This window comes from Dermacentor albipictus, chromosome 6 (assembly GCF_038994185.2).
Source record: "Dermacentor albipictus isolate Rhodes 1998 colony chromosome 6, USDA_Dalb.pri_finalv2, whole genome shotgun sequence".
Classification (NCBI taxonomy): Eukaryota; Metazoa; Arthropoda; class Arachnida; order Ixodida; family Ixodidae; genus Dermacentor; species Dermacentor albipictus.
The window spans coordinates 57266180-57293017 of record NC_091826.1 but is presented as its reverse complement, the minus strand read 5'-3'; the positions used below and the strand labels follow the sequence as shown (position 1 = coordinate 57293017).

Genomic DNA, 26838 nt, shown 5'->3' with positions numbered 1-26838 from the left:
ATACAAACAAAGCAGCACAAGAACTACGCTCAACACTGCTTGTTATCTGCGAAACCCTCATTGGCAGTGACCAAAGAATTGTTAAATGCGCAGGGCAGCTGAAATAATTTTGCACACTGCGCAGTATTAATCATTGTACGGTGCCTCGACTCTATGAATAAGTTACAAAGCACTTCTCTGAGTTACTACACAAATGTTTTGCAGGAGTACAATCTATGAAACTCAAATTTTATTATGCTTAAACAAACAGGTATTGAAGAATTGTTACATAAATGAATTAACGGCCCCTTTCAGCACATCATACGATGGGTCAAACAATTGCATCTACCTATAAGTTAGGCAGCAAACAACCCTGCACTATGTGTCAGAGAGCTACTACGGTGAACGGAGCTTATGTCGACCAGACTCACCTGCCGAATGAGAGAGGCATATGTGAAGGGAGGCCGAACGTCCGCAGACTTGTAAAACTCTCGATTTCGCTGGATCTCTGGGGAACGTTAAAGAGAAAATATACAAATTACTACAAGTCAACCAATGCTTCCACTGGAGCAAGCTTTCCCTCCAATCTTGATCGTACGCTTAACTGAGGCCGCGTGTGATGGCGGTCATTCCGCGTTACATTTACAACAGTTTATCACTGTAGACTGGGCAAGGGGAAATTTAATACCTAACTACACTGGCATTAAGGGCATGGGTATAACTAGCTCCACAATTGTTACGTGGCCTTAGTGAAGTATATGGTCGAAGAAGGAATGTTGCTGGAGCCAACACTTCGACAAGGGGTCCTGGCTTCAGCGTACATCCCTTGTCCGATCACTGCTCATCTCTTCAAGCCCCCCCCCCCCCCCACCCCCCCCCCCATTTTCCTGTTAACTGTATTTTTTAGAGAGATAGAGAGATTTACGCCGTGTAAGAGGTACAACTTTTGCCACACTGGCCTAATAAGTAGCATGTGAGAGAAGATGCCAGCGGGACGAGGAAAATAAAAGTTCCACGTGAGCGAGAGATTAGACGAAACTTTTCACGTGACTCACCTTCGGTGATATCCAAGTTAGCTCTCTCCGCCACCCTACGTCGTATGGGGGAGTCGGGTAATGATGCGATTTCCATACCTGCGTGGCAAAGAGGGAGAGCATTTGATGCTTATACTTGTTCCCAAGCGAAAAGACACACACCAACAAAAACTTTACAAAGAGGCTTGGGCTAGACGTCTTAGCACAGCTGAAGTGCTAGAGCTCCCACAGATGGACACGAAATGACAAACTAGGGAACACAAAAGCTTCCTTGAACAGAATGAAAATTTCAGCTGGCTAGTTGAGCATGCTCTGAACAGCTGAAACAACTAATACACAAAGAATATGGACATAATGAAATAGAGCTTCTAAAGAAGTAAATATACAATTTGCGAACTTAACTCGCCAGTATGAGCGGGTATGCTTATAACGAATCTTGGATATAGCGAAGGTAATTCCGTGTCGGACCTGTACTTCCGCCTTGTCCTTTGGTTTTCTTTAGTTTCGCATCTTCTACATAACTTGCAGCAAATTTTCCGACTGCTTAATTTTCTTGTACTGGAACCTCGATATAACGAACATGGATACAACGAATTATAGAACATAACCAAGTGAATATAAGATTTGCGAATTTTATTGTAAACGTTGTAACACGATCATAATGAAATTATACCGTTGTGGGAGGCAGCGCGAAGAGGTAACCGCCGTCGCCACGATTTATTTAGGCCGAACCAGCCATGGTGCCGCGGGATCTCGGGAGCGGCCGATACCGCGACCGCTTAGGTCGAGCGCACCAGCGTGTTCTAATCTCGCGCCACCTGCACGTGAGCCGTCTTCTTCGCCGGCTCCGGAGGCGACAGTGGCGCCGCCACACCGCAGTTCGTTATAACGAGCTTAGACAGTCAGACTGTATACCTAGGTAAATGCCACCACGTCGATATCAGGCTCTAGGGCACCGACCAAGCCAAGCTTCGGGCTTTTCTTTTTTTTTTTGTCGTCGCTCCAGACATTTGACGGTCATTTAAGGCGAGCATTTAAGGCTGAAATCAAGAAAAAGAAACGGGCATGGGCGTGTAATGAGGATAACCGATGGTCATTAAGGGTTACGGACTGGATTCTAAGGGGATCGAAGCGTAGCAGGGGGGCGACAGAAAGTTAGGTGGGCGGAGGAGATTAAGAAGTTTGCAGGGACAACATGGCCGCAATCAGCACATGACCGGGGTAGCCGGCGAAGTGTGGGATAGGCCTTTGCCCTGCAGGGGGCGTAGCCAGGATGACGACGATGACGATAAAAGGCGAGCCGGATCGAAACTTGGCGGAGAGAAAGAGAGGCGACTCACCCGAGAGCGGAGATACGCCCTTGTCGCTCAGCCGGCGCCGAATGGGTCCCGAGCCCGGTGGCTGGGTGGACGAGGGCAGCCCGAGCAGCCGGCTCGTCATGAGCGGGCTGCTCATCGCCAGGGGCGGCGGGCTCGGGCTGATGGGCAACAGCGCCTGAGGTGAGGACGTCGCTGGCTTGGGGGTCGACGACAACAGCTGCAGGCACACAGACGAGGACGAGGGAGGAGGGGAGCAGCTCGCAAAAGGCTGCCGGAAAGAGACTCGCACGCGTCAGTTCGACCTGCCCACTCGGGACGGCCTACTTCCCCCGAGCAGGGTGGCGCCTACAGCGCGGCCACCTCTACAGGAGGCGTACAACCAGATGCATACGCACACACATAAAAAAACAAAAGAAGAACGAGAAAAATAAACATCAACAGAATGAGGAAGAACAAAAGGAAAACACAAAGCATACCTGACCCTAACTTTTTTTATCAAATCTCATGTCTCGGGCATTGCTGAGGTGTTTACACCAACGTACTCTAGCCTCAACTGAAGCTGGAACATAATTCTTACTCAAGTAAGACTAAGAACGCTTGTCGACATTAAAGGAAGCACCTAATTCGTATTCGCAGCATCACGTGACTTCAGGAAGTCATAGTCGCTATTACGTTGAGCGAATAACAGGTATTGGAACTTTGACATTGGGCCCCAGATACTACCTGCGTTTCTAAACAAAAAATATAAAAGAATGAATGCATAAATAAATAAATAAATAAATGGACGGGTGAATCTCTGTCGCTGCAGCTTCATCTCTGAATCTCGCTGTAAAAAAAAAAAAACACTAATTCGCATGTTGACGACCGAAATGTATTTCGTTACCTGATCAAACGAAAAGCCTTTTCCTTGGAAAAAAAAAACCAACGAAAATGTCAACATGTCGTAGATTCTAACGTTTCATAATAGTATTAGGAATTGAGCTTCAGCTGGGTCAAGCCAACCGAAGATTGTTGTTTAAGTTTCAGTAATATATAGCATTTGGTGAAGCATGTATACGGGTTACCGAGGAAAAAACGACCCGCAGGTGAAGAATAGCTATGGTTGAATACGGCGTAATCGAATTGAAAGGAAATGTCTATCGGCACTCGCATGAAAGAGAAACGTAGCGACAACGTCCGGTTGTTACAGTGGCGCAATATTTTATTGGTCGCTGACAGGGATCATTGGTATACGTTCTCAGGTGAACTATATTTCAGCATGTTTATGAGAGAGCAGCACCATTACAATGCTTCAATGTTATGGTTATTTCCTTGCCAGAAAAGTTAAGGTCCTGCGTCCTAGGATCTAAACTGCACTAGGGATGTCAAGAAACATTCCCGGTTCTTTTTATTCGTTCATTTCATGTATTTTTACCCTCAGGGCTTTGCAGCATTGCACAGAGGTGCAGGCAACCAGTTCAATATAAAACAAAATAAAGGAAAGCAGTTGAAAATAAAGAAAAATTATCATACAGTATAACAAAGAAGGCAAATCAGAGCTAGACGTCATAAATTGTATTACAAGAACGGGCCCGATATTCGGTCAAAATTGAGCAAATGAGTGTGAGCGAATTCTGGCACTTGGTGAGGAAATCCCTGCTGCTAATACTTTTAACTTTGAAGCGGCAGCAAATTACGCGCAACGGAAGTGCTGACAAGCCTGCTCACCGAGTCCTTGTTGCCAGAGCCAGATGGACTGCCGTTGGGCGGCTTCATGTGGAGGTGCGCCATCATGGACTGGAGCCGGTCTCGCTCCTTGTCGAGCTGCAGTTCCAGCTGGGACACTACCTGCATCTGTACCCTGGCTTGCGCTGTGCTTCGATCATCCAGCTGGTGTTCGGTGTTCAAGTGTCTGCAAGCCAGAAACGAACAACCTTAGGCATCGCCTTCACGTCTCAGTGGCCCCACACGGAGTTTTTCTATAACTCCGAAGCCAAGCTGCGCTCGTTCAGGCGAGCTCACGAGACAGCGAGCTGAACAAGCACATTACAATGAACAACACAGATAGTCGCGATGCGCTGTATGCCGTCTGCTGCACATAAATACCGCAGTACACCTGACAATACGCGGTTTACTACTTAAGCCCCATAGACCTAAATTCAAGGGACTAGAACTTTTATGTGGCTACAAAGAGAGGGCGCAAGGAAACAGGTAAGAGTGACCGTAACATAAGCAGCGTAAAGCCGCATAGAGGACTCCTCGCGTGCTCCTCTGTGTGGTCCCTTTTAGCTGAAGTATCTCACGTCCAGTTACTTGACCGGAAGGCGCACAAATCTTCGTCCTAGAGACGAACGCGCGTAAGTGGACAAAATCTAGAGGCGATAGCGATTTCCCTGCGCGACTTTACCGACGCCAAAGGTCGCTGAAGAGACCAGGCGAGAGGCGAGGGCAGAGCAAGGAACGACGCGGAGAGGGGGTGGGAGGACACACACTCACTTTACAAAGGCCTGGTAGTCTTCACACTCGGCGTCGCACCCGGGCCACTTGCAGACGCCGTGGCCGTAGAGCGCGTGCCCGCTGGTGGCACCACTGGCACCGGAAGACCTCTCCTCCTTCCCCAACTGCTGCTGGAACGTGGACGGCGACGAAGACGCGGAGCCCGCCTCGTTGGGCCCGTGGCACAGGGAGCCCGCCGAGGAGGCCGAGTGGTGCTGCTGGAGCTGCTGCTGGTGGTGGGACGACTGGAGTCCCTGGAGGGCGCTCTGCAGCACCGTGTTGTTGCCGTTGACGAGTCGCGTGCCCGAGGACTGCGACGTGGGCGGATGCTGGGCCGTGGGCATGCCCAGGGGCGGGGGAGGACCGGGAGGCGCGTGCTGCTGCTGCTGTTGCTGCTGCTGTTGGGAGTGCTGCTGCTGCTGCTGATGCTGTGCAGCCACGGCGGCCGCGGCGGCCGAGCCCAGGAGGCCATTGAGGCCCTTGAGCGGCCCGCCGTCGACGTCCAGGCCCGAGGCGACGCCGTCCTTCCAGAGCCCCTGAAGGTCCGTGTTCAGGGCTGCGAAGCGCGGGACGAAGTTATGGCGAGGAGCTCTCGGTGTGCCACGCCGTGCGCACGGCTTGGGCGAAGCGTGCGACGCGGCTTGCTCGGAAGCAGAAGGCAGCGCGCGGAACAGGCGATAAAGAACGATACGCGACTAGCCATCGACATTTCTTTAAGGCCGAAGCAACCGAAGCGTCTTACTTTGGGGTGTTGTCTACTGAGAACTAGATGCGAACGACAGTGTAATCTGTGGCTGATGCCTCGTGCGTCAGCCACAGATTTCCTCGGACCCTTTTATCAAGATGAAATCGACGTTTAAGAGAGTTATCGCTGGGAAGTTGGTAGATGCTTTGCTCTGTGAACTGCGCGTGAGGCCTATATCCGCCGGCTTCTATTTGTGAAAGCGACTGCAGCTCATTTCTTGGAAAATTGGCGCGAACTCTCTGCTCTCGTTTTCCATGTGGGGACGTTCGGCTGAATGTCCTTCCCTACGAAGTATGCAACGCAGAGCCATTGATGACAATAAGATGTTGATTTCCTTGATGAAAGAATGTTTGTAGACAGAGAATGAAAATAAAACATATGGTTAGCTCATACCTACAGCATGACTGTCACTTTGAGCAAGGCGTTTATTGTTAATTTGCCACAATTTCTTCAATCGAGCGTAAGTATTCGAAAACGCCAGGCAACGATTTACCAGTTAGTATTAGCCTTAAATAAACCGTATATAATTTCGCAGACAGCGAGTTTCCGCTGTGTGGAGCACAATTTTTTGCTACAAATTTCGACCAGTTATGCTTCCCCTATCACTAGCGGGCAGCACAAGGCAATCGAGGCGGCACAAAGAATGTGAAAATAACCACAGTGTCATGCAGTCCTAAACGTGTCGTGCTCAAGTTTTTCGTATTGAGGTGGCCAAATATAAGGTTTGTGCATTTGGAGCTACCGCGAAAGCTTAGGAACAACGAAGCAAATGAACGTCACAATATATCGCGGCGTTTACGCCCCTATATCTTTCTTTCAACGCCAGCCGGAGTACAGGACACCATAAAATTTTTGGTTTCTTTCAGTTATTCGGGCAGTTATTCTGCTTCACTTTTTCCCCTCGGTATGATACACAGAGAGGAGTCAGCAGGCAACGCGCGATGAGCCAGCCGCTTTGATTACGCCGTCAAAAACGACACGCAAAGTATCAGAAACGAACTAGCGAAAAACCGTCGGCCAGGGGCACGTCGGCTCGGGAGACACCGCGATCATGATCTTCGGGGATGTTGCTGTCGACGCGTGTCAACACCGTGATTGGGACGCCGGCGCGACAAGCGGCGTGACGGACACGACGCGCAAACGAAACGGAAACGCCGCCATTGTTTGCATCGGCGCATCGACCGCGCTACGTCGCCGACCACAATCAGTGGTGACGCAGGCGCCAAGCTGGTCGCCGCTCCAAGCGCTCAGCACGTCTGTCCCGCTACCATCCAGAGGTTCCCTTATCTGACGGCCGAATCTCGTCCGTGTGGCGCGGTTTGCGCCACTTGTTTGTCGCGGCCGCTAGGTTGAACAACGTCTGCGCCGCACCCACGGATGTCGTGAGTGTGCGCGCATGCGTGTGCGTGTGTGACCACGCGGCGTCTCAGTATAGGCATTGTTTTTATTTTTGTGTCGCTCGCACACAAACGCGACAGTCAGTCTTCCCGATCGCGACAGACGAAGCGAGTCCCTAATACCGAACGCCTACATATTTCCTTTACGTTACTTTCCTACCATTTGTACATTGTTTCATCTTTCGTGCACTGCCCGCTCACGCAGGAACGCGCTTTCCCCAGTTCCGACCGTTTATCCCGTGCTTCGCGCCTCTTTCTGCCCAACGTCCCGCTTAGTTTGGTTCTTTCTGCTTCCTTGGTAGCTCTCGCTTTTTACTTCGTAGTTCCGCTTAGTTTCTCCGGAGCCGTTTACTGCAACACTTTCCGCCTTTTCCCCACATCCCACATTCCCCACCTGGTATCGTAGTAGGGAAGGCGCCAGACAGACACGCAACGCTACGTTTCTTTTTCTTTTTTCCCTTTCCCGCCGTCGACGATACGTTGGGCACTCTTTCTTTTTGTTAACAGCGGTTCCCCACGCCACCGCATCAGCGGCAACCTTTTCTTACTTTCTTTTTTTCTTTTGTTCCCGTGTCCGTACACCTGACGCCGCTTGCTTTCCCCATTTCCTGCTCCCGCTAAGCCAGGCGGGGCCAGGTAGGCCACGCCAACAGCGAAGCGAAAAAGGGCGCTCGGCAATACGTATACCTGCGACGGTATATACGGGAAAGCTTTCGTATTGTGTTGTACGTGATTGGCGGCGATTGCGGCGTGCCCGCGCGTCAGACAAGAAAGAGAGAGAAGCGGCGCACCTACGGAACGAACTACGTGATCGTCCGTGTCTTTCCCTTCGGCCGAGTGCCGCTCTCTCCATTTCCCTCTCTGGCCGTGGGGACGAAAAGGGAAACGCCGGCTTGCACAACAGTCACGGAGGTGGCTCTCCCTCCCCGGCGTGCCCGTGCGTGTGGGCGGCTATAGACGCCGGCGGGGGTTCGTTCTTTCTTTTTTCGTTTCTTCTATCATTCATAGACGAGAAACTAAACTCCACCCAGGGCGACCCACCTCTTCGCCCATCCGTCTGTCCATCCAACGGGGTGTGGTTCTAGCCCAGGACGCCGATGCCGATCCGTTTACCGCCACCTTTTATAGTCTGTCCCCACGAGCCATTTTCTTCCCTTTCTTTCTTTTTTTACGTTCTTTCTCGGCTACACTGACAGCGAGATAGAGTTTTTGTCTTTGATTTATGATTTTGCTCGGTGCGCATGTCTGTGCCGTACGTGAATGCTATATGTATAAAGCATGGAAGGAAGGAGAAAGGGGAAATAATTTGGATCCCCTTGCTACGGGCGCGACCTCTTTCCTTTGTTTCTTTTTCATTTTTTGTGGCCACGTTGAAAGCACGCGACGAGGAGGAAGAGGAGGAGGCCTCGATACACCCGGCGCGTCCCGATAGTTCCATCGAACGGCGTCGACGCAAGCCGTGCCTACACCACGGCCCCGATAGCACGTACGGGTACGACAGCGGGAAAGGAAAACCGTTACGAGTGGAATCAAAATTTTAAGAGAACTTGGAGAGCGCGCGCGTGCGAGTTCGGAAAAATGGGCGACCCGCGCGGACCTTCATCGAGGACAAATTGGGCGAAGATAGATGACGCTGCGAGCAATCGTCAAATGTTGCAATGATCGTAAGGACAGAAAACGAGTTTTTTTTCTTCTTCTCTTCTAACGAGCAAGTATAAAAAACGTATGCAACGTCAGACCGGATGAAAGAGTTTTAAAAGAAAAGCAAGCGACCAGGTAGCGGTGTGGCCGAGCCCGGCTCATTTGTACACACGCGACATATGGGGAGGGACGCACTACATTCGCGTGCCGCACGCAGACGGCCACGGAGTCCATTCACGGGCACGCGTAGAGTATTGCAGTCTCTTTCTGCGTAATTAGTTATATAAAATGACGAATAATTAACGATGCACAACTTTGGTGCGGAGTCGTTGCGACACGTGACCAGGGCTAGGCAAGCCCATCGGCGAGGCTTACAACGCAACTCCGAGCATTCGAAATCTCTTCGTGGTTGAAAGCGACTACCGCGCTTCTTTCCAACGTACGGCAGTGCCAGCAGTCACACGAAAGCTCGAATCAAAGGGACGCTATGAAGGAAATTATTAAACCGAGATTATTCGTACAGATGTCAATTATCGTTTTCTGTGTGCCAAGGTATGACTTTGTTGCGTGCAATATTGCCACCGAAGGTCCCGTCCCGCGCGGTTGCGCCTCAATTTGAATAAGCAGCGCCAAAGCGGACCTACATGAGGTCATCCCCGCGTGACGGGTCTCTCCACCGCTCTATGTGAATCGGCTAGTGCTGACGTCATTTGAGAGGTACCGCAGTCTAAAACAGGTGGAGCCACTTAACATTTCCCTTTTCGTCCTTTTTATCCCTTGCAAGACCTCTGTTGTCGTTAAGAATGAAAAATTCGCTATCACAGATATGTCCAACTTTTTATTCCAGCTGATTTAATATTACTGTTTAGCGGGACTTTAACTAAAGTAACACTTGCCCTAAACCTAGGCAATCGGTATGTGCCGGGTTCAGAACCGGTTGAAGTGCCTTCATTATTCTGTATAATTATTTTATTTATCATTTAATTTATCGTCTCCGAAGCAACCGTAATCATCATTACGGCCAGAAGTACCTGTAGCAGCTGTCGCATGTACATTACTGGCATAAACCGTAACGCGAACGAAAACAGATCATAACGCTTGTTACACGTGACTACATGAAAGTTAGACGTGCAATGGCCCTATGGCCTGTTTACAAGCGTGGAGTAGACGAAAGTGTACGCGTACAGGAGTCCGTATTAGGTCACCGATGTTTGGCACGTAAAACCCCTAAAAAAAAAAAATAATGAGGTCACCGACAGAAAACCAGGTGCACCTGGAAGTGTAATGACGCGTTGGGAGTAGTTTCGGAGTTATTCGCGTTTGAATAGTTCGAATAGTACACACGAAAGGCAATTCGGAGAGCTATTGATAGGTTACTCTAAGTTAATGGTGCGAATGCTCCGCGAAGCTCCAAGGCGCCGGAACGATGATGGTGGGGTCCGCGTGAAATCTCCGAGGCCTTCCATATAAAAGAAATCTTGGGAAAGTTGCGCAAGGCAACCCTACGTGGTCATATACAACAAATAATTTGCTCTTTTTGAACCAGCGCGCCACTTAATTTGCCATCTTTCTGCCTCTTAATTTGTGTCGACACGTGTTTCAATACGTTGGCATTTGCAATGCGTTCTCGGACCTGCCGACATTGGCCCACGTCTGCGATACCGTGTTCAATAGCCCTCTCACCTTCAAACACCTCTACTGATGTGCGTTGTTCGACCGACAAGAGAGACAGAGATGAAGAGAAAAGGCAGGGAGGTTAACCAGATATCAGCCTCCGTTTTGCTACCCTACACTGGGGGTGTGAGATGGTGGTCAGAAAGAGGACAGAGGGGAAAGAGTTAAAAAAAAAAAACACGCCGACAAAATTTAGCGAGTAGTCGGGGCGTATGCTCGTGTCTCTTTCGGCTGAACCAGGCACTTTCGGTGCTTTAACGCTGCATTATTTGCGCCACTAAGAAAGGCCCGCCGTTGGTTCTCCCCGTCTTACCCTGCGGCAGGAGGAACGGCGGCAACCCGAGCAGGTACTGCCGGTGCGATATCTGCAGCTGCTGCATGATCTGGTGCTGCTGGAGCGCCAGCTGCTGGAGCTGCAGCTGGAGCTGCTGTCGCCCCGGTTTGCCGCTCGCCGACCCCTTGCCGCCGCCGCCGCCGCCGGGGGATGCGTCCTGCAACGGAGGGGAGGCACATCGCTGAGCACAATGCAGGCATTCGGCGCGCTTGACGACTCGGGGCCCGAATCTTAAAGAGATTTTCTATACAAAGATTGTTAGAGCAAACTCTGGCGCTACAGTACCTTTCTGTCCTTGTGGCTTCGAACGGCTTTGCGACATTGCAAATTGACAATATGCATCTCATAAACATATCATTCGCAATGATTATGCGTTTCGAGGAGACTTTACTGCTTTCTTGCGTTCGAAAATGCTATGATTTCACGAAAACTTGCAAAGATGAGCCGTAGCAAATTTCTCCCCTATGTAGGACGTCTGCAGCCAGAAGCACGAAGATTAGCGAAGATGTTACCAGCGTATTACCGCGTAGTATCGGCATTGTTGCTGCCGTAGCACGGCAGCAACAATGCCGGTAGCACTCCGGTAGTACGGTAATAACAAGAGAGAGAGAGAGAGAGAGAAGGGTGAATAGTTCACGGGCAAGCATAAACTCTCTGTTACCGTTGGAAAGCTGAACGATCTATCGGAGCGCAAGAGTTCGCTACAGCAATTTTTGCATAGGAAAACTGTGGGCCTGAATACGTCGTGTAAGAGGAGGAGGAGGAGGAGGATTCTTCACCTGAGAGGCGATAGCAGCTCCTCCGTGGGACGAGGAAGAGCCGCTGTTAAGTCCGTTGAGCTGCTGCAGGACCTGGCTTTGCTGGACCATGATGAACTGTAGCTGTTCCTGCAGGTGCGGGATCACCGTCTCCAGCTGCTTCTGTTGCTGCTGCTGCTGTTGGTGCTGCTGCAAAGAACGCGGAAGCGAGAAGGTGAGCCCAGGGCGAGAACTCGATGCCCATCGAGACCGGCGTCAGCGGGCATCGAGAAACTCTCTCTCTCTCCATCTCTCTATCGCAAGGACGGCGAGAGAGACAATGAGCCACAGAAGAGCTCGTCGCAGCAAAAACAAGGGAGCTTTAGACGCCACACTTGTTGCTGCTGGTGGTGGTGGTCGTTGTCACATGTATACATTTCTTTATTCAGATGAAGAAACGCGGGAACGTAGGCCCCGTCAGAGCCGGTTATCCCAAAGTTCCCAATGCGTTATTCAAGCAGCAATAAAGAAAGGAAGAGGAAGATGAAAAAAGGAAGAAAAGAACGATACATACATGTGCACAAGCGCACAAAGATTGTGCAGATTTTGTTGTTTTCCCCCGAAACCGAGCTCCGAGCACAATTTCTTTATGGTGTAAGAACCAAGTAGAGAAAGACCGCAGTGTTGAATTTCCCTCGTGACCATCATGAAGACTTACGCAAGCGATTGTTCCAACATCGCCGGAGCATGGCAATTGCTTTCCGACTTTGGCAAGTGACAGCGCTTGCATGCTCGCTTCAGACGAACAGTTGGTCATGATGCGACAACGCTGTTCGAGGGATACAAGAAAAAAAAATACATTTCTTTGTTTTTTCCTTCTCCACCCGGAGAACTAGCAACCAGCTCTGCGAGATCCCCTCGTACCCGGTGTTTTAAATTTTTTTTTTTCATCCCGTCGCCACCGCAGCGTCGTCGAAGGGTATATTTTGCACGCCATTGGCCAACAAAGGCGTGGACCACGTGAAAACAAAAACACCCCATCCTCTTTACCCGCTAGACATAAAAAATTGAGGAGGAAAAGCGTTTTTTTTTAAGTGTAGCACAGCAGGGCGTGGGTGAGCAGGCAGCTTTTTTTAGCACAGGATTTCTTTTTTCTCATTACAGAGTCGAAGCAACCACGCCCAGCGTTTTCGTGCTGCAGCCTCTCTCTCTCTCTCTCTCTCTCTCTCTCTCTCTCTCTCTCTCTCGCTTGAATACGACAACGTCGCTCACCACACCAAGCGCGCGTTTGTTCAAGCTTCGCGGTGAGAAAAACAAAACATAAAAACAAACTGACGAAACGAAAAGAAATATAGAAACCCAAGGCAACGTCGTTAGTATTCTGGCCACTTTCTTCTCGTCTCTCTGCCGTTTATTCCTCGTTTCTTTAACATCACTCTCAAGTTTGCCTTTCTTTTTGAAAGAGCGTCGCTCGTACACGCAAGATGAATGTATGCGGAGGATGACGACGAGTCCAAGTAGGGTGCGCTAAATTCACGGCTAAGAGTGGCGTACTGTAAAGAGACTGCCTACGCCTCGCAGTTTTTTGCAACCGCCGTTCTTTTTTAAGACATTAAAAACAAAGTGAGCGAGCTTCGAAATGAAGAGAGAGAGAGAGAGAGAGAGAGAGAGAGAGAGAGAGAGCAAGAGAGAGAGAGAGAGAAAACAGCCACGACGATAAAAGACGAGCTGTCGTCTTTCGACACACGCGAATATTACGCTAGCACGCGAGAAGCGGGCAGTCCTCCGTATGGTGCGCCTGTACCCTAATGCCGCCACGAACTGCTGACTGTACAGTGCGTTAGCTTTATATTTTTCACCCGCCGTGGTTGCTCAGTGGCTATGGTGTTAGGCTGCTGAGCACGAGGTCGCGGGATCGAATCCCGGCCACGGCGGCCGCATTTCGATGGGGGCGAAATGCGAAAACACCCGTGTACTTAGATTTAGGTGCACGTTAAAGAACCCCAGGTGGTCGATATTTCCGGAGTCCTCCGCTACGGCGTGCCTCATAATCAGAAAGGGGTTTTGGCACGTAAAACCCCATAAAAAAAACTTCATATTTTTAAAAACATTTTTCACTGCACTTTTTACCTACTCTAACTTAATTCAAGAACTTTCTCATGTCCTTGCACGGTGACAGCGGTGCACTGTGAGAGACGCCATTAGAGAAAAAAAAACAGTTGAGAGCATTGCGCAATGCGTTAAATACACGACTTCAGATAGGTCGAATGTGCTGAATCGAACAATTCTAAAGGCAACAGAGTCGCACCAAAGTACGTCAGTAAGGCAACTTCTCGTCAACCGAAACACCTCGTCTCCCTAAGTTAAGTTCACGTGCGTCTTGAAAATACACTTGCAAGCCCTTTGATTGAGCTGATATTGTGCTCAGTATGCGACGCCGGGCAGAAAGAAAGAAAAAAAAAAGAAGAAAACAACAACCTTGTCCGCCACCTTGCGAACAACGCGGCAGAGGTCAGCTGTATACGGAAGACGCAAAATACTCATAGGAAGCGATCGTTTGATCTTGAAACTTGCAAGCAAGCATCATTTTGAGACGCCTGTACCGTTATCTGACGTTGCGAGTTGACGACGACTCAGTGTTTTAGTTGCGGGAAGGGCAGATGTGTCCAAAGGGCGCCGTGCGGGCTCGAGTGCGAATTTGTCCTCGCGACGAGATAGCATCGATGCTATTTTAAAACGTAAAGCTGCGCAAATAGAGCGCTATGCTTAGGCGAGACAATAGAGAGATTTAGATTAGGGGACGCAAGCGGCTTGCGTACGCAAGAACTAGGGGCGACGATACTGCGCATGCGCAGACGCTGACGTAGGTGTCTGCGCATGTGCAGTACCGTCGCCCCTAGTGCTTGCGTACGCAAACCCCTTGCGTCCCCTAACCTAACACTCTCCAATGTTACCCGCAGGAAGTATATCGCGAATACGGTGCGGCTTTAGTGGACGCAACGTTGGCGCAGGCACGTAAACACGCGTGAAGTGTTCCTCGGGCTTCCGACAGGAGGCAGCACTGCAGCGGCGAGTTCGTCGGCTGTGTCTGTTGCGCTGTCGCTAACCTCATGCCGATTTCACTTCCGACAGCCGCCTCACCAATGGCGACAGAGAGGCGAGCGAAAACAAAATCAGTGGACTCAATCTGAGCAATAATTGAAAGAGAGAAAAAAGAAGTAATACGAAGCACGAGAAATTATATAAAACAAACTACGCAAATATAGAGACTATGTTTTTTTTTTTTAACAGAAGTATATGCAACGCCCCAGTACTGATCGATTGGGCGGATGATGAAGTTGCCGCGCCCCTGCCACTAGGCTGTACGACACGAACAAAAAGAAAATACAAGACAAAAAAGAAAGGCACGCAAACGAAGCTCGCAATTAGCGCGTCACTAATCGTCGCGCGGACATTATGCAAAGGGAAGAGAGGTACTCAACCTAGCAGACATGATTATCTGTAATTGCGGGATCGCCCAATGCATGCGGAGCCATTAAAGTTTGGAAGCAGCAGCGGGGGAAAAAAAAAAACGCGGAGCAGACGATTTTGAAACGAGGACATTTGGGGGAGGAGGGGGCGCTGAGGCGGGAGGTAGGGAGGGGGGGTATAAGAAGCGAAGCCGTATTCCTTTATCGAGTATAGACGGTGGCGAGTGAGCAGCGGGAAACAGAAAATTATTAGCAATAATCGATAATCGCGTGGTCGAAAAACAACATAGTAACGGCGAAAAGGATAAACCAGGAGGCTTAGCAAGAAAAGACAGCAAGAAATTACAAGATCCTCTTTAAAAGAGAGAGAGAGAGAGACAAAGAAGGAGATCAAGAATTAATTTTTTCTAACGTCGAGATCTGGACGGATATTGACTGGGAGATTCTCATTTCCTGTCCGCAAGCTGCGCGTCGCATATGCCGGCGCGCGTCGCGATGACGACGGCGAAATCCACTTTGGGCGACTGAAATTCGGCCCCACTTTTAATTGCTTTTTTTCGCCGGTACGAAGGAACGAGCAGGGGGGCCATAGCCCACGCAGCTTCACATAACCGCCGCACCGTGGCGCTGGAAGCTCTGACGTCAATCGTCAGTTCCGGTAGTGGCTGCTTCCAGAGTAAGGTGAGTAATGCCCCTTTCTTTCTTCTCCCTCTTCTTCTTCTTCTTCTTCTTCTTCTTCTTCTTCTTCTTCTTCTTCTTCTTCTTCTTCTTCTTCTTCTCCGTGTTGAACTATCGAAGAAATTACGAGTGCTATCTATTCTGACAGCTATGCGAACTACAAGGAACGGTGCTCGTGGAGAATGAGAAACGCGATAAAGTAAGGCACAACTGACGTTTACAGGAACGCCGAGTACCCTTGATAGGAGGATACTACACACATCGTTCTCAGCACAAGTGCAAGCAACAGCACTGAGGCTATGAAGAAAAAAAAGTTCGTCAAGACCGCTGTACTAGAAGCGCATAGCTGCCAACTTCGAGAACAATCACTTGGCATAGTCAGCATCTGTTTTCACAAAGGGGAAAAAAATGAACGAAAGCATTTCACTGGGCGTTTTTAATTCGAAGCAAAGAACTAGCGCTCATGCCAAAGGCAAATTAGGTGGCTCGCTGGCCTTAGCATTTTCGAGACCAGATTAAATCATGAGCAATTTCTTTCGTTTTTTTTTTTCAGCAGGCCTCTGCTGTCTCGTGCTCTTTTTCTCTCTGTCGAGCCTCTCCGGGCCCGGTCTGTAGCGAACAAAATGAGCGATGAAGCCGAAGCCACGTTGGCGTTGCCCTTAGGAGAGAGAGAAGTTCAAAAGAGGTCCAGCACAGCGCTCCTTCCATCATTAATGAGGACGCACGCTGCAGGAACCGGAAGCGATATCCGGCTCTAGTGAGTGCCTACTCGCGGATTTTCCTTATTTTCTTTGAAGTTCGGCTGCTAACTCGGTAATTGGTATCCCATTCAGTCATCTCTATGATACGCCATTGTTACTTCCAGAGTTGTAGGTACTCGTACTCGGCGGAAACGATACATCTTAAGAAAAGAGAAGAAAAAAAAAAGAAAGAGAGCGCGAGCGGAAGAGCCTTATGACGTGTAATGAAGACAACGTGTGAAGTTTTGCGTCTCCCCCCCCCCCCTCCTCCTTCTACCTCTCCACAAGGTTATCCTCTCGCGTTTCTTTCTACTTCGTCTTCAACAAGGAATGAAGTTCGTGACAGGCAACGTCCCCTGCGAACAGTTCTAAGTACGTGACAGGTGCCACGAATTTGGCGTCCAAAATGCAGAAGTGTCTTTTCTTCCGCGCGAAGTTCGGAAGGAGGGTGCTACAAGAGCGGTGCCTCATGAGGCTTAACCTCAATTAGACACCGCCCGCTGTAGTGCCAACTTCAGCTGGCTAACGCTGCCAGTTCGGGCACAGCTAACATGGGAACCAAGTCCAAGTTGAGCGGGAGTGAGCTAGAACCGAAGGTATAGTCGTATCGGGCTTAGTGACGAGTTAAGGCAGCTAGGTCCAGACAGAAGAGAGAAAGAGTTTAATGGAAGCTGAAGTAGTCAGACCTACTAATGTACGGCTCACCGCCGTATTTGAGGTGGCATGAAGAGGAGAATAATAGAGAAGGGAAAAGGAAGAACAAGAAATCATAAATGAACATACAAGCCCAGATAACTAAAAACAAGGTTAAGGAATGTTTATAAGACCGGAATGGCGCAAGTGCAATAGTAGGGCCTTCGTGGCTCGGATTGCGTCCCCAGTTATGTCCTAGGGCCCTATAAGAAATCACTAGCCCGCTTTTGTCCTCGTACAGCAGGTGTAGTCCTTGCCGCTAAACGTGCGATGGTATAGAGCGGTTTGCAGTGGCAGATCACGTGCTCAATACCGCCGAGAGAAAGAGGGAGAGAGAGATAAAGCTTGCACTTGGGGAAAAAATAATGACTGCAAAACGACTCCTTTCCATTCTCTATTGGTGGACCTTTTTGATAGCTTTCAGAACCTGAAGAGAGCCGGCGTACCTAGCACGACAAGGCCGCGATCCGCGGGTCGGGAAGGGAAGGAAAGGGAAGGGGTAGGGAAGGGAATGGAAGGGAGTAGGGAAGGGAAGGGAAGCATTGACTGAGATAGTCGCGCACGGTGATGTGCGGTAGGTATATATGCGCCGTTTCACAGCGTGCTTGCCTGTTGCTGGAAGAGGAAGGTCTGCTGCTGTGTGGCCAGAATCTGCTGCAGCTGGGCGGGCGAGAGCAGCTGCTGTTGCAGCAGCTGCTGCACCTGCTGCTGGGCCAGGCTATTCATCACCAGAAGCGGAGACAGGTCCGGGCTGGTGCCTCCTCCTCCCATTGGTGCGCCGGTGCCGGAGTTCCCGGTGCCGCCGGCGCCCTGCGGCAGGGCGCCCTTGGAGTCCCCTCCGCCCGGCCAGCCGGCCGCCGAGGAGGCAGCCGCCACGGCCGCCGCGGCACGCTGTTGCAGCTGCAGGTGCAGCTGCTGCGTCTTGGACGTGCCCAGCGGGGTCTGCGCAGGTTAGAAACAAAGAAAAGGCAGACTGGTTAGGCATATAATGTATGAGCCAAGCCTTATAGCCGAGTACTATCGCATGAAGAAAGAAGGTAGACACGTTAGGCTTAGCGACGGGCTAAGCACAGTTGGGTTACGCAGACGGAGTGTGGAAAACCGGTTAGGCCTAACCTATGAAACAGGCCCCAGGGAGGTAATTCTGGTATTCCAGTACTATTGAATGAAGACAGAAGGCAGGCTCGTTAGGCTTAGCGACGGGCTAAGCACAGTTGGGTATACGCAGACGGAATGTCGAAAACCGGTTAGGCCTAACGTAGAAACCAAGCCCTAGGGAGGTATTCTGTAAGAGACCGCCTAGCGGACATGTCCATTTCGTCTGCTACTGAAGTGCTAGGTCGCTGTGGCGCCGCGGTTTTTGCTGCGGACACGCAGCGCAGCCCAGCCAATGAGAACTTCAACAGCAGACGTAATGGACATGCCCACTAGGAGGACTCTTACAGAATACCTTCGGTAGCTGAATGGAAGAGAACTAGAACAAAAGTCAGGCATGTTAGGTTTACTGATGGGCTAAAGTCAGCAGTGTCTGCGAGCACAAAGACCCAGAACGGGAAGGTAGCACGTTAGGCTGCAGGTCGAACCAAGTCGCAGTCTTGAAAAATACAAAATGCGGGAAGAAACATTAAACTTCATTCGGTGGACGTCCCACCTGCAATGGAGATAAGACGAAAGAGAATATGCTTAATGTCAACCTAGATCTAACGCGGTAGTCCTGTAGAGCCGTACTACGGCAAATGTTGGCGTACTCCTATGTAATGTATGAAACGTCGAGATTAGGAGGTCGGCTGCAACAAAAGATAACAAGTAACTTATTCAGCGTTGGATCTAACTATAAATAGTGCACACTTCAGCGCAAACCACACACTTGCGTATATAGACATAACGGGCGGGGCACAGCGCTTTGTCCCATCCCTTCGTTCTACGTCCATTTATGCTTCGCGCTGAAGTTTACAAAATGCCATGCCAACTAGCCCAACAGTCTGTCCTTTGGAACCAACTAAGGAGTTCATTGAGGATCGGAGAGTCTTAAACTAATGTAAAGGAGTACCTATCATGGTGATGGCTTTACAATATAGTTTGTAATGTGGCTCAGGTTCATGACCGTGCCTAGCGCAATATGTGAAGAAGTAATACAAATATGGTGTAGCACACTGCATGCTTTTATTTGCTGATATAATTTTAAAAAAAAGAAATAAAGGCGGGGGAGGCAACAGTTTACCAGCTTGCGCTTAAGACACATCCATCGCCAAAGTCACTGTCTCCTCAATTACATAAAAGAGCATTGACCGCAATGATTTGCGAAATTTGCGAGCTAGTGGCAGTAGATTTCGTGTCGTGCCGGTCTGTTGGATACCTTACGTTCATCCTCCACACGTTCGCATTAGAAGAGCAAAGTTGTCCAGCAACATATGCGCTGTGACCTTTTGAGATATGCGCCCGTCGAACACCGTTGCAGTGGCTACGGTACGGCACCGCGATCGCGAAACAGGATAACGACGCGAGTAAGTACGTCGAGAGGGCGTCCGCAAAACCAAAATCATTTCCCAAGCGTATCATCACGAAATGGAGCGTTTTACCGACGCCGTCAGGCCCTCTAAATGCATGGCCACAACTCCGAACGACAGAAGCGACGAAAGCCTCGAGGATAAACTCAGCGACCAATGCGTGCTCGCGGTATCCCACCGGTTATCGTACGATGCTCACAAACCATCGGGTTCGGGAAGGGCCAACACGTGACATTACCGGCAAGAGACCTCTATCACGCTAACAGCGAGAGCTGCAAGCAGTCTGTCACCCCGAACGAGGCGCAAACAAACGACGGAGCGAGGAAAAGGCACAGAACGCAAATGGGAAACGTGGAAAGATGGAGGCACGAAAAGTTAAGATGGAGAAATGAGGTGACAGGGAAAACGGCGCCTGACTCCTTGCGAGTTCCTTTCGCGTCTCGATTGAGACAGATGAGGAGCGGTTCCACGCCCTTCTTATTGGCGGCCGCGAAAACGATACACGCGTCGGTGTCCGACGCGACAACCCCGTAGTTGAAGGGCTGTTCTCCCTCCTCCCGATTCATCACGCTACCCCCGAATTATTCGCGCAATCACCCGTTCCTCAACCTGTTCCCTTCTTCTTGCTTGACATGACTCGCGAATGCCAGTGTTGCAGTTGGGGCCACCGTAAGGATACAAACAGAATCTCTCTCTTTATTTATTTCACTTGCTTTACTCTTGTGTCCACGGTAGTGCGATCCGCGAATATCAGCGAGCCTCGAGCATATGCTGGCGCGGCTGCAGACTACGGTTATCCGGTTCTGCGCGCGTAATCATGGAGCGGTCACTGCAAGCTGTCTTCACTACAATCAAACTCATGTTGCAAAGAAGCCAACGTATTATCCACAAGGCTATAAGGAGGCGTACCACGTGCCCTAGTGAGAATAGATGAATTCTTTCTAAGCTGCAATGGACGCCTTTTAACGTGCATCTGGCCGCTAATACGTGGGCGGTACTGAATATATCACGACCAGTATGGTGATAGAATGTAAGTAGCTGTGCACTTCGTAGGTTAATATTTTCGTGCATTAAATTAGGTGGTACAGGCTGCACAACGGTTGGAGCAATGCACCGGCTGCCACAGTAATCACTTAAACGATGCGCTGATTGCCATATCTCTGGCAAGTGCGTATTGTGGAAATGCCAACTTGGCACTTCTCAAATAGGTTTACTTTTGGGGGGCGCCGAAACAATCCAATACTTGAATAGCCTCAAGAAAGGAAGAGAGTAGAACGTGGACTACATGAGTTTCACTTGGAATACCTTCATACTCTCATAACCAACCAGAGCGAACGGTACATTTTACGACGTTCTCAAAGTACGCACACGGAAACAATGCACGAACTCGAAACGGAGAAGCGTACATCTCGAATGAACTGGAAGTAGACGGGCCCGCTTCCTGGAGCAGTCGGCGTATATACGTAATTAGCATAATGCTCGACGTGGTGCTATAGCACGACAAGGAAGAAGACGCGCTTCAAGAAACGCCGCTTCGAGAAGCCTAGGGGAAGAAAAAAAAAACGAGACAGGAAACGCACACAGAACTTCACAATGACATGCGTGCCCTTTCACTGCAGCTGAGCACGTATTTCTAGTAGTTATCGCAGCACACCAAGCCTTTGCCCCCTAAAAAAAAAGAAAGAACAATGCAGGGAACGAAATCTGGAGGCGGAGACGGTTCGGTCTACAGCGGGCTCTCTACCGACTGTAGCCATCAGTCAACGTCCCTAGGGTCATTAAGAGGCCAGATCATGACAGGTAGACCGATGATGATTTTTTTTTTTTGTGAAGATCTTGCAGCTCTCGCTCGGCTCCGCCAAACTAGAGATAACTTGCGCGCGAGACGACGGAAACACCATTCACGGAAACTGCACACAACGAATAAAACTAGGAAACGGCTTCACGTGACATTGGCAGCCGAAGTAAGGACTCGCTAGACATGGTCTGACTTCGTGCGCGACACAATCACCAGGTCGTTTTCGTTTGTATAAAGAAAGAAAGAAAGAAAGAAAGAAAGAAAGAAAGAAAGAAAGAAAGAAAGAAAGAAAGAAAGAAAGAAAGAAAAAAACGAGGCAGACTCGTAAAAGGAAAGGGATGACATAGGATTCTCGAATTAGGCGCAATTACCGCAGCTATTACAGAAGTTTTAGAGCACCCGCACGGGAGGGGCTTTCAGTTTACCGATTCCTTCGAGGTTTCTGATGCCTCCCGCTTTAATTGTCTTACTGGAGTCAAAGAAAACAAGGAGTCCAGTCCCGGAACGAGGGGAAAAAAATGATAACGAGTTTTCCTATCGCTTTCCATTCAAGTTGTCCCCCGAGAACAGCCGGCAAGCCTTCCAGATACCATAATGACGATTCGACGAGGAGGCATCGATAGACTCCTGGGAACGAGCGGGTCTATAAGGCGCTCACGGCTAAGCAGTGAAACGTTTACCGAATGTCCCATTTCACTTAGCTCATAACAAAAGAGAAAGGCACAAGTCACCAAAGTTACCAAAACCGAGATACTACTGGCGAGCGGACGCCAAAGACGTACCGTTTGGCGCCTATCTGTGACGCACTAGATTCGAGAATGAATGCGCGAGTTCTTTAAGACCCGTGACTTCTCGCCGCCTCACGGTGAAGTTTAATTATCCTTCAGCGTGTGGAGGTGGGGGGGGGGGGGGGGAGGTGTGAAGTGACCCGGGCATTCAGGGCGACACTCCGAAGGTCCGTTTCGCCGTCGCTTATCTTCAAGAAGCACGCCCATGCTATTCTGCCTTTGCGACGGACAAGAAGGTAGGCTCGCGACAGCTGAAACCATTCGTTCTCGAAACGTACGGCCGGTACCTATACGGCTACCCCCCTCCCGATTTCTTTGTTCTGTTCTTGCACTTTTTCTCGTAGCAAGCTCGCCGTTAATTGTCTCTTTTAGTTTCGCTTCGTATCGTCGTCCTCGAAAAACATTAGAGCCGAGTTGGCGGGTGAGGACGCTCGGCCATCGACGTCGAGGTAGAGCGAAACGAATACAGCAGAATGAAAACTGAACACGAGAACGGGAAACGGATAAAAAGAAAGGGGGGAGGGGGGGGTCTTGTGCGACAGGAATCAAACTCGCCGGGAAGCTCACAAGGGCAGCAAACGGTATATACGGAGACTGGGCGGTAAAGGGGGTGGGGGTGGGTGCGCAAGGAGTTGGGATCACTATCGCGGTGGCTCGATTAATCACGGGGCTGCCGTCCGCGCAATCCGTTTAATTTCCGCGACGCGTTCGCGTGGATGGCTCGGCGCTACGCGTTCCTTGCACTGAGCCCACCGTAGAAGAGGCCACGCCTACTCTTTCGAACTACACTCCGCTGCCCACCCCCACTTCTTCCGCCTCCACCTCTATCCTTCATTCGACCTGTTCCTCCTAAACCCTTACATCCTGAAGCACAGGAAAAAGAAGATTTTCCCCGACCCTGCAGCTATTCCCAGCCAATCAGCTTCTCCCGGAGAGAGAATCGGAGGATGCGCGTCGTCCAATCGGAATCGGACGATTCGCTCGACTCTAGCCTCCACTGTCGCCTCGAACGGAAAAGTAAAGCTCATGTTACACGTCGCAGAACACGCGATGTCTTCCACGAGGTCGCGTCGTATCGCGTTGAAGCAGCCGAACCGTACGTCACCAAGGATGATCGTCGAGCCCAACTCGATTCCTTCACGCCCGGTTTGGCAAGCTTCACTGACAGCTCGATGCGACACGAAGCAGTGGTCCCGCAGCTCTGGAAAAGAGCTACAGAGTGCCTAGAAAGCAGACGCAAGAAACAGTTCACTTGTCGCACTATAGGTTATATACTCACGCGGAAGTGTTACGAGGTTCGACCAAAGAGGGAATACGCACAAACAAAATTTTATCGAGATCTATACTAGAGATGTTAGGATAGAAGCTGCGTTCGAAAATCGAGAAAAATGAAGACGATTTCAGAAGCTGTCTCACAGTTCACGACTAGATCCGCCGCACTGGCTCAATGGCATGGAGCTCTCTGCTGCTGAGCACCATGTATTGGGTTCAACTCCTGCAGGTCCTCCACTACGCTGTCTCTGATAATCCTAGTGTTGTTTTCTGACGTTAAACACCACGAATCACTACTCGCACCTCACAACTTCTGAACGCTGCCTACATAAGAGAAGCCCGGTAGAAAGAGAGAAGAGAGATAGACAATGTGTATACAACAATGTACCATAGGTGCACAGAAATGAACGTTCGCTTAAAGCAGGCCGAGAAACAAAACGATACAAAACCAGCGAGGAACGCACAGGAAATGCGCAAGAGTCGCTGACGCAACCAGCATTTTCGGGATGCAACCCAAGCGCATCACGTACGTCGAAAGCGGACGCCCGCGACTCGACGGCTAAAAAAAAAAAGAAAGAAAAGAAGAAAGTGTCCACGCAGCGCATTGCTCATCGCAACGTGCTCCGAGACTCGGGCGAATCGCTCACGGCCACATGCGTGCAGCAACAACAACGCAGCAGCGCCTTTTGTTTGCTGCCCAGCCGACGCCTCCCCGCCTCCCCGCAGCAAACAAAGCCGCGTACGTGGCGGACGTCCGACGGCGACGGGGCGCAAACAAAAACAGGAAATTCGATGGAGGAGGAGGAGGAGGAGGAGGAGTGCTATGAGCAATGAATGCACGTCCGTCCGCTAGTGCGTCCGGCGCGCCGCGTACTATCGGCGTTTCGGAGCGTCAACGCGCGTCGACGCGTTCCCGGGCGCAGGTCGCATCGGTGATCCACGCAGCCGCAACTGCCCGTGGCCACCAGCCACAGCAGATAGGAAAATACCGTGTTTGCAGCTACAGTGCGGTCCCCGTTTAACAGGTACACTCTAACGTACGGCTGTCGCTTTGCTAGTGTTGTATCTGCAAGTGCCAGCTGAGGCTATACTGTACTAGCGAGGTATTCTGTAAGAGTCCACCTAGTGGACTGTCCATTTCGGCCGTTCCTGATTGGCCGGGGCCGCTCGTCCGCTCCTCGCCCGTACAGCCGCATCCAATCAGCAGCGGCCGAAATGCACAGTCCACTGGGCGGACTCTTACAGAATACCACGCCAGGTGTTGCAGAAAGGTGCCAGCGCTGCCACCCGCAAGGCGGTTGGTGTGTTCACATGCCAGAGTGGGGGGGGGAAAAAAAAACACGTCCCCTGTAACATTGGACCACATTGTGCGTTACGCGAGAATTAGTGCTGGTAGACTTGTCCGGGCCCGAAGAAATCGAAATGAAGTATATCGTAGAGAGACGCAGAGGAAAGCCACCCGAAAAGCGATAGCTGTACAGATGTCGTGGGAAAACTCGGCCCACTTCAACCGCTTTAGCTGTGCTTCGTCGCATAACGCTTCAATTGTGCGGGAAAGCGCACTTGCACAATGTCGCGAACTTCTACAAGTTGACGCCTCCCTCCTTCTTAAGCTGAGATTTGGGTGTTCGAGCCCGATTCTTGGTGAAGAAATGACACACTACATTCGTAGAGTGATCCAGACTAGAGCGCGAGGCGCGTTTTCAAGTAAGAGAATAGACAAAAAATAAAGAAATTAACAAAACAAATACACCAGCAACGCGAATTATGTGCGCGCGAATGCGGCATTAGGCTTCTCGAGTCTGCGGGGCAGAGAAAGGACAGCGAGAAGGGCTTCGTTCCAGGCCCGGTCGCAACGCAGAAATAAAACACCACCCCTCACCGAACTGGCACCCCGTTATACCAAACGCCAAGAACTAATAGACAGCACCCCCCACGCGGAGACAAAGAGGAAGGGAAGCGGCCGAGGGGAGGCGGAGAGAAGCGAGAACGGATGTTTGCAGCGACGGCGCGCGGCGCGTACGACTACGACCCGTGTAAACAAGGTTGCCGCAGCCTCCGCTTACTTTTGTTCTGTTCCCCCCGATTTGTTTTCTTCTTTCCTATAGCTCGATTCGTGCGTATGCTGGGCTCGGCAGGCCACAGCGCACCGTGGCAGTAGGCAACCGGATAGCAGTGCTGGACAGACGAACGACGGGAAGGGAGCAGGAGGTATGGAGACAACAAAGCAGCAAAATAAAAAGAAATCTAAGCATTATAGGAACGAGGAAGGGGGGAAGGAGAGCGAAGTTCGGCGTTATGTGCTGCAAGGATGCGGTGCATCTCGCTGAGGCTGCAATGTGCGCGCTCCGATGCACTCACTGCCCGTCAAGCCTCGTGGCCATCCGACCCCCCCCTTCGCTGCCTCTAGCCAGAAGCAGGGCTTCGTACGGTAGCCGCAGCAAAAGAGGCGCACGCGCGCGTCTTCTTTCCCGGAGACGACCCCCCACCCACGGCGGCCGGTTCCGAAGACAAACAAAGCCCGGAGCAAAAACGCCCGAAAGGGTAATCACGTACGCGGGACGACGGTAGGCGGGCGTGTTGTGCTCCGCCGCGCACCTACGTCCGTCTACCCCCCCCCCCCCCCCCCTTCTTCCGTCGTCTGAGGAAACAGCCAGCTCTTTCTCTCCCACTGTAGGTATACGATGGAGACAGACATCAAAGAGAGAGAGAAAAAAAGAAGATGAACAGCCGCCGCTAGCTGCCTGCCGAGATGCAAAAACAATGTGCCCCGCGCGAGACAACAAAGGGGCTTCCCCCCCCACTCACTCTCCCACCAGCTCCCTCGGCTTGGACAGACAAGCGAGCGAGCGTTCTTGGAAGCATCCGCTCTTGCCTTGCAGGCAGCGGCAGCGTCCTGCGCTGGACGCTGTCCTCACCCTCACACGGGGAAGACGGAGGAGAGTGCGGATGGGCATCGGAGAAGGTGCTCGGAAGGGGGCTGGGGTGGGCGGCGGTAAGCAATGGGAGAAACAGCGCCGGTCCTGCGAGAGGGCCCCCGAGAAAAAAAAGCAGAGAGCCGAGCGGCGTGGTGGGTCATCCGAAACCGTCGGACTCTGGATGCTCTGCCGCCGGGCGGGCGAATCCACCCACCCGTGGGGACCCTTCGAGTCCTTGCGCGCCGGCGGCTGGCCAAAGCTAAACAACCACGGCGGGCGGGCAAGGCAAGGCAGGCACGGTCCCGAAAACAAACAATTTCCCGTCCCAAGAAACAACAACAGTCGCCATGGCAACGCGAAGAAGGAGGAACACCGAGACGACGGCGGGAGGCCCTGCAAGGTTTCGGGTGCGCGGGCTTTGCGAGACAGAGTTCTGGGGACGGCGGCGGGCGCGCGTGTTTGTGCGCTGCAAGGAAGAGCGGGCGACCGGCAGGGGGATGCGCTTAAGACCTGCCAGGCCGGGCGTCTTTCTCACATCAACGAACCAACAGCAGGAGCTCTGCCGAGGAGGCTGCAGGCAGCGGCGGGCCGTAGGGAAAGGAAGCAGAGCCGATAGACGGGTGCGTAAACAAGCGAAGC

The 26838-nt window shown here is 51.0% G+C and overlaps 1 protein-coding gene across 6 annotated transcripts in view; it reads right to left on the bottom strand.

Annotated features, from left to right (window-relative positions):
• FoxP (forkhead box P) overlaps window positions 1-26838 on the bottom strand; it is a 501832-nt gene that overhangs the window by 12300 nt on the left and 462694 nt on the right. For 4 of the 6 annotated variants that reach the window (XM_065439573.1, XM_065439569.1, XM_065439572.1 and 1 more), the window contains 8 exons: window positions 17526-17858; window positions 11378-11545; window positions 10578-10755; window positions 4808-5363; window positions 4040-4223; window positions 2354-2600; window positions 1035-1112; window positions 411-487 (listed from right to left, as the gene is read on the bottom strand). In XM_065439573.1, the coding sequence (XP_065295645.1) occupies window positions 411-487; window positions 1035-1112; window positions 2354-2600; window positions 4040-4223; window positions 4808-5363; window positions 10578-10755; window positions 11378-11545; window positions 17526-17858 (1821 nt within the window). The remainder of the gene's footprint in view (window positions 1-410; window positions 488-1034; window positions 1113-2353; window positions 2601-4039; window positions 4224-4807; window positions 5364-10577; window positions 10756-11377; window positions 11546-17525; window positions 17859-26838) is intronic. The other 2 variants (XM_065439571.1, XM_065439570.1) reach the window with 2 other exon arrangements.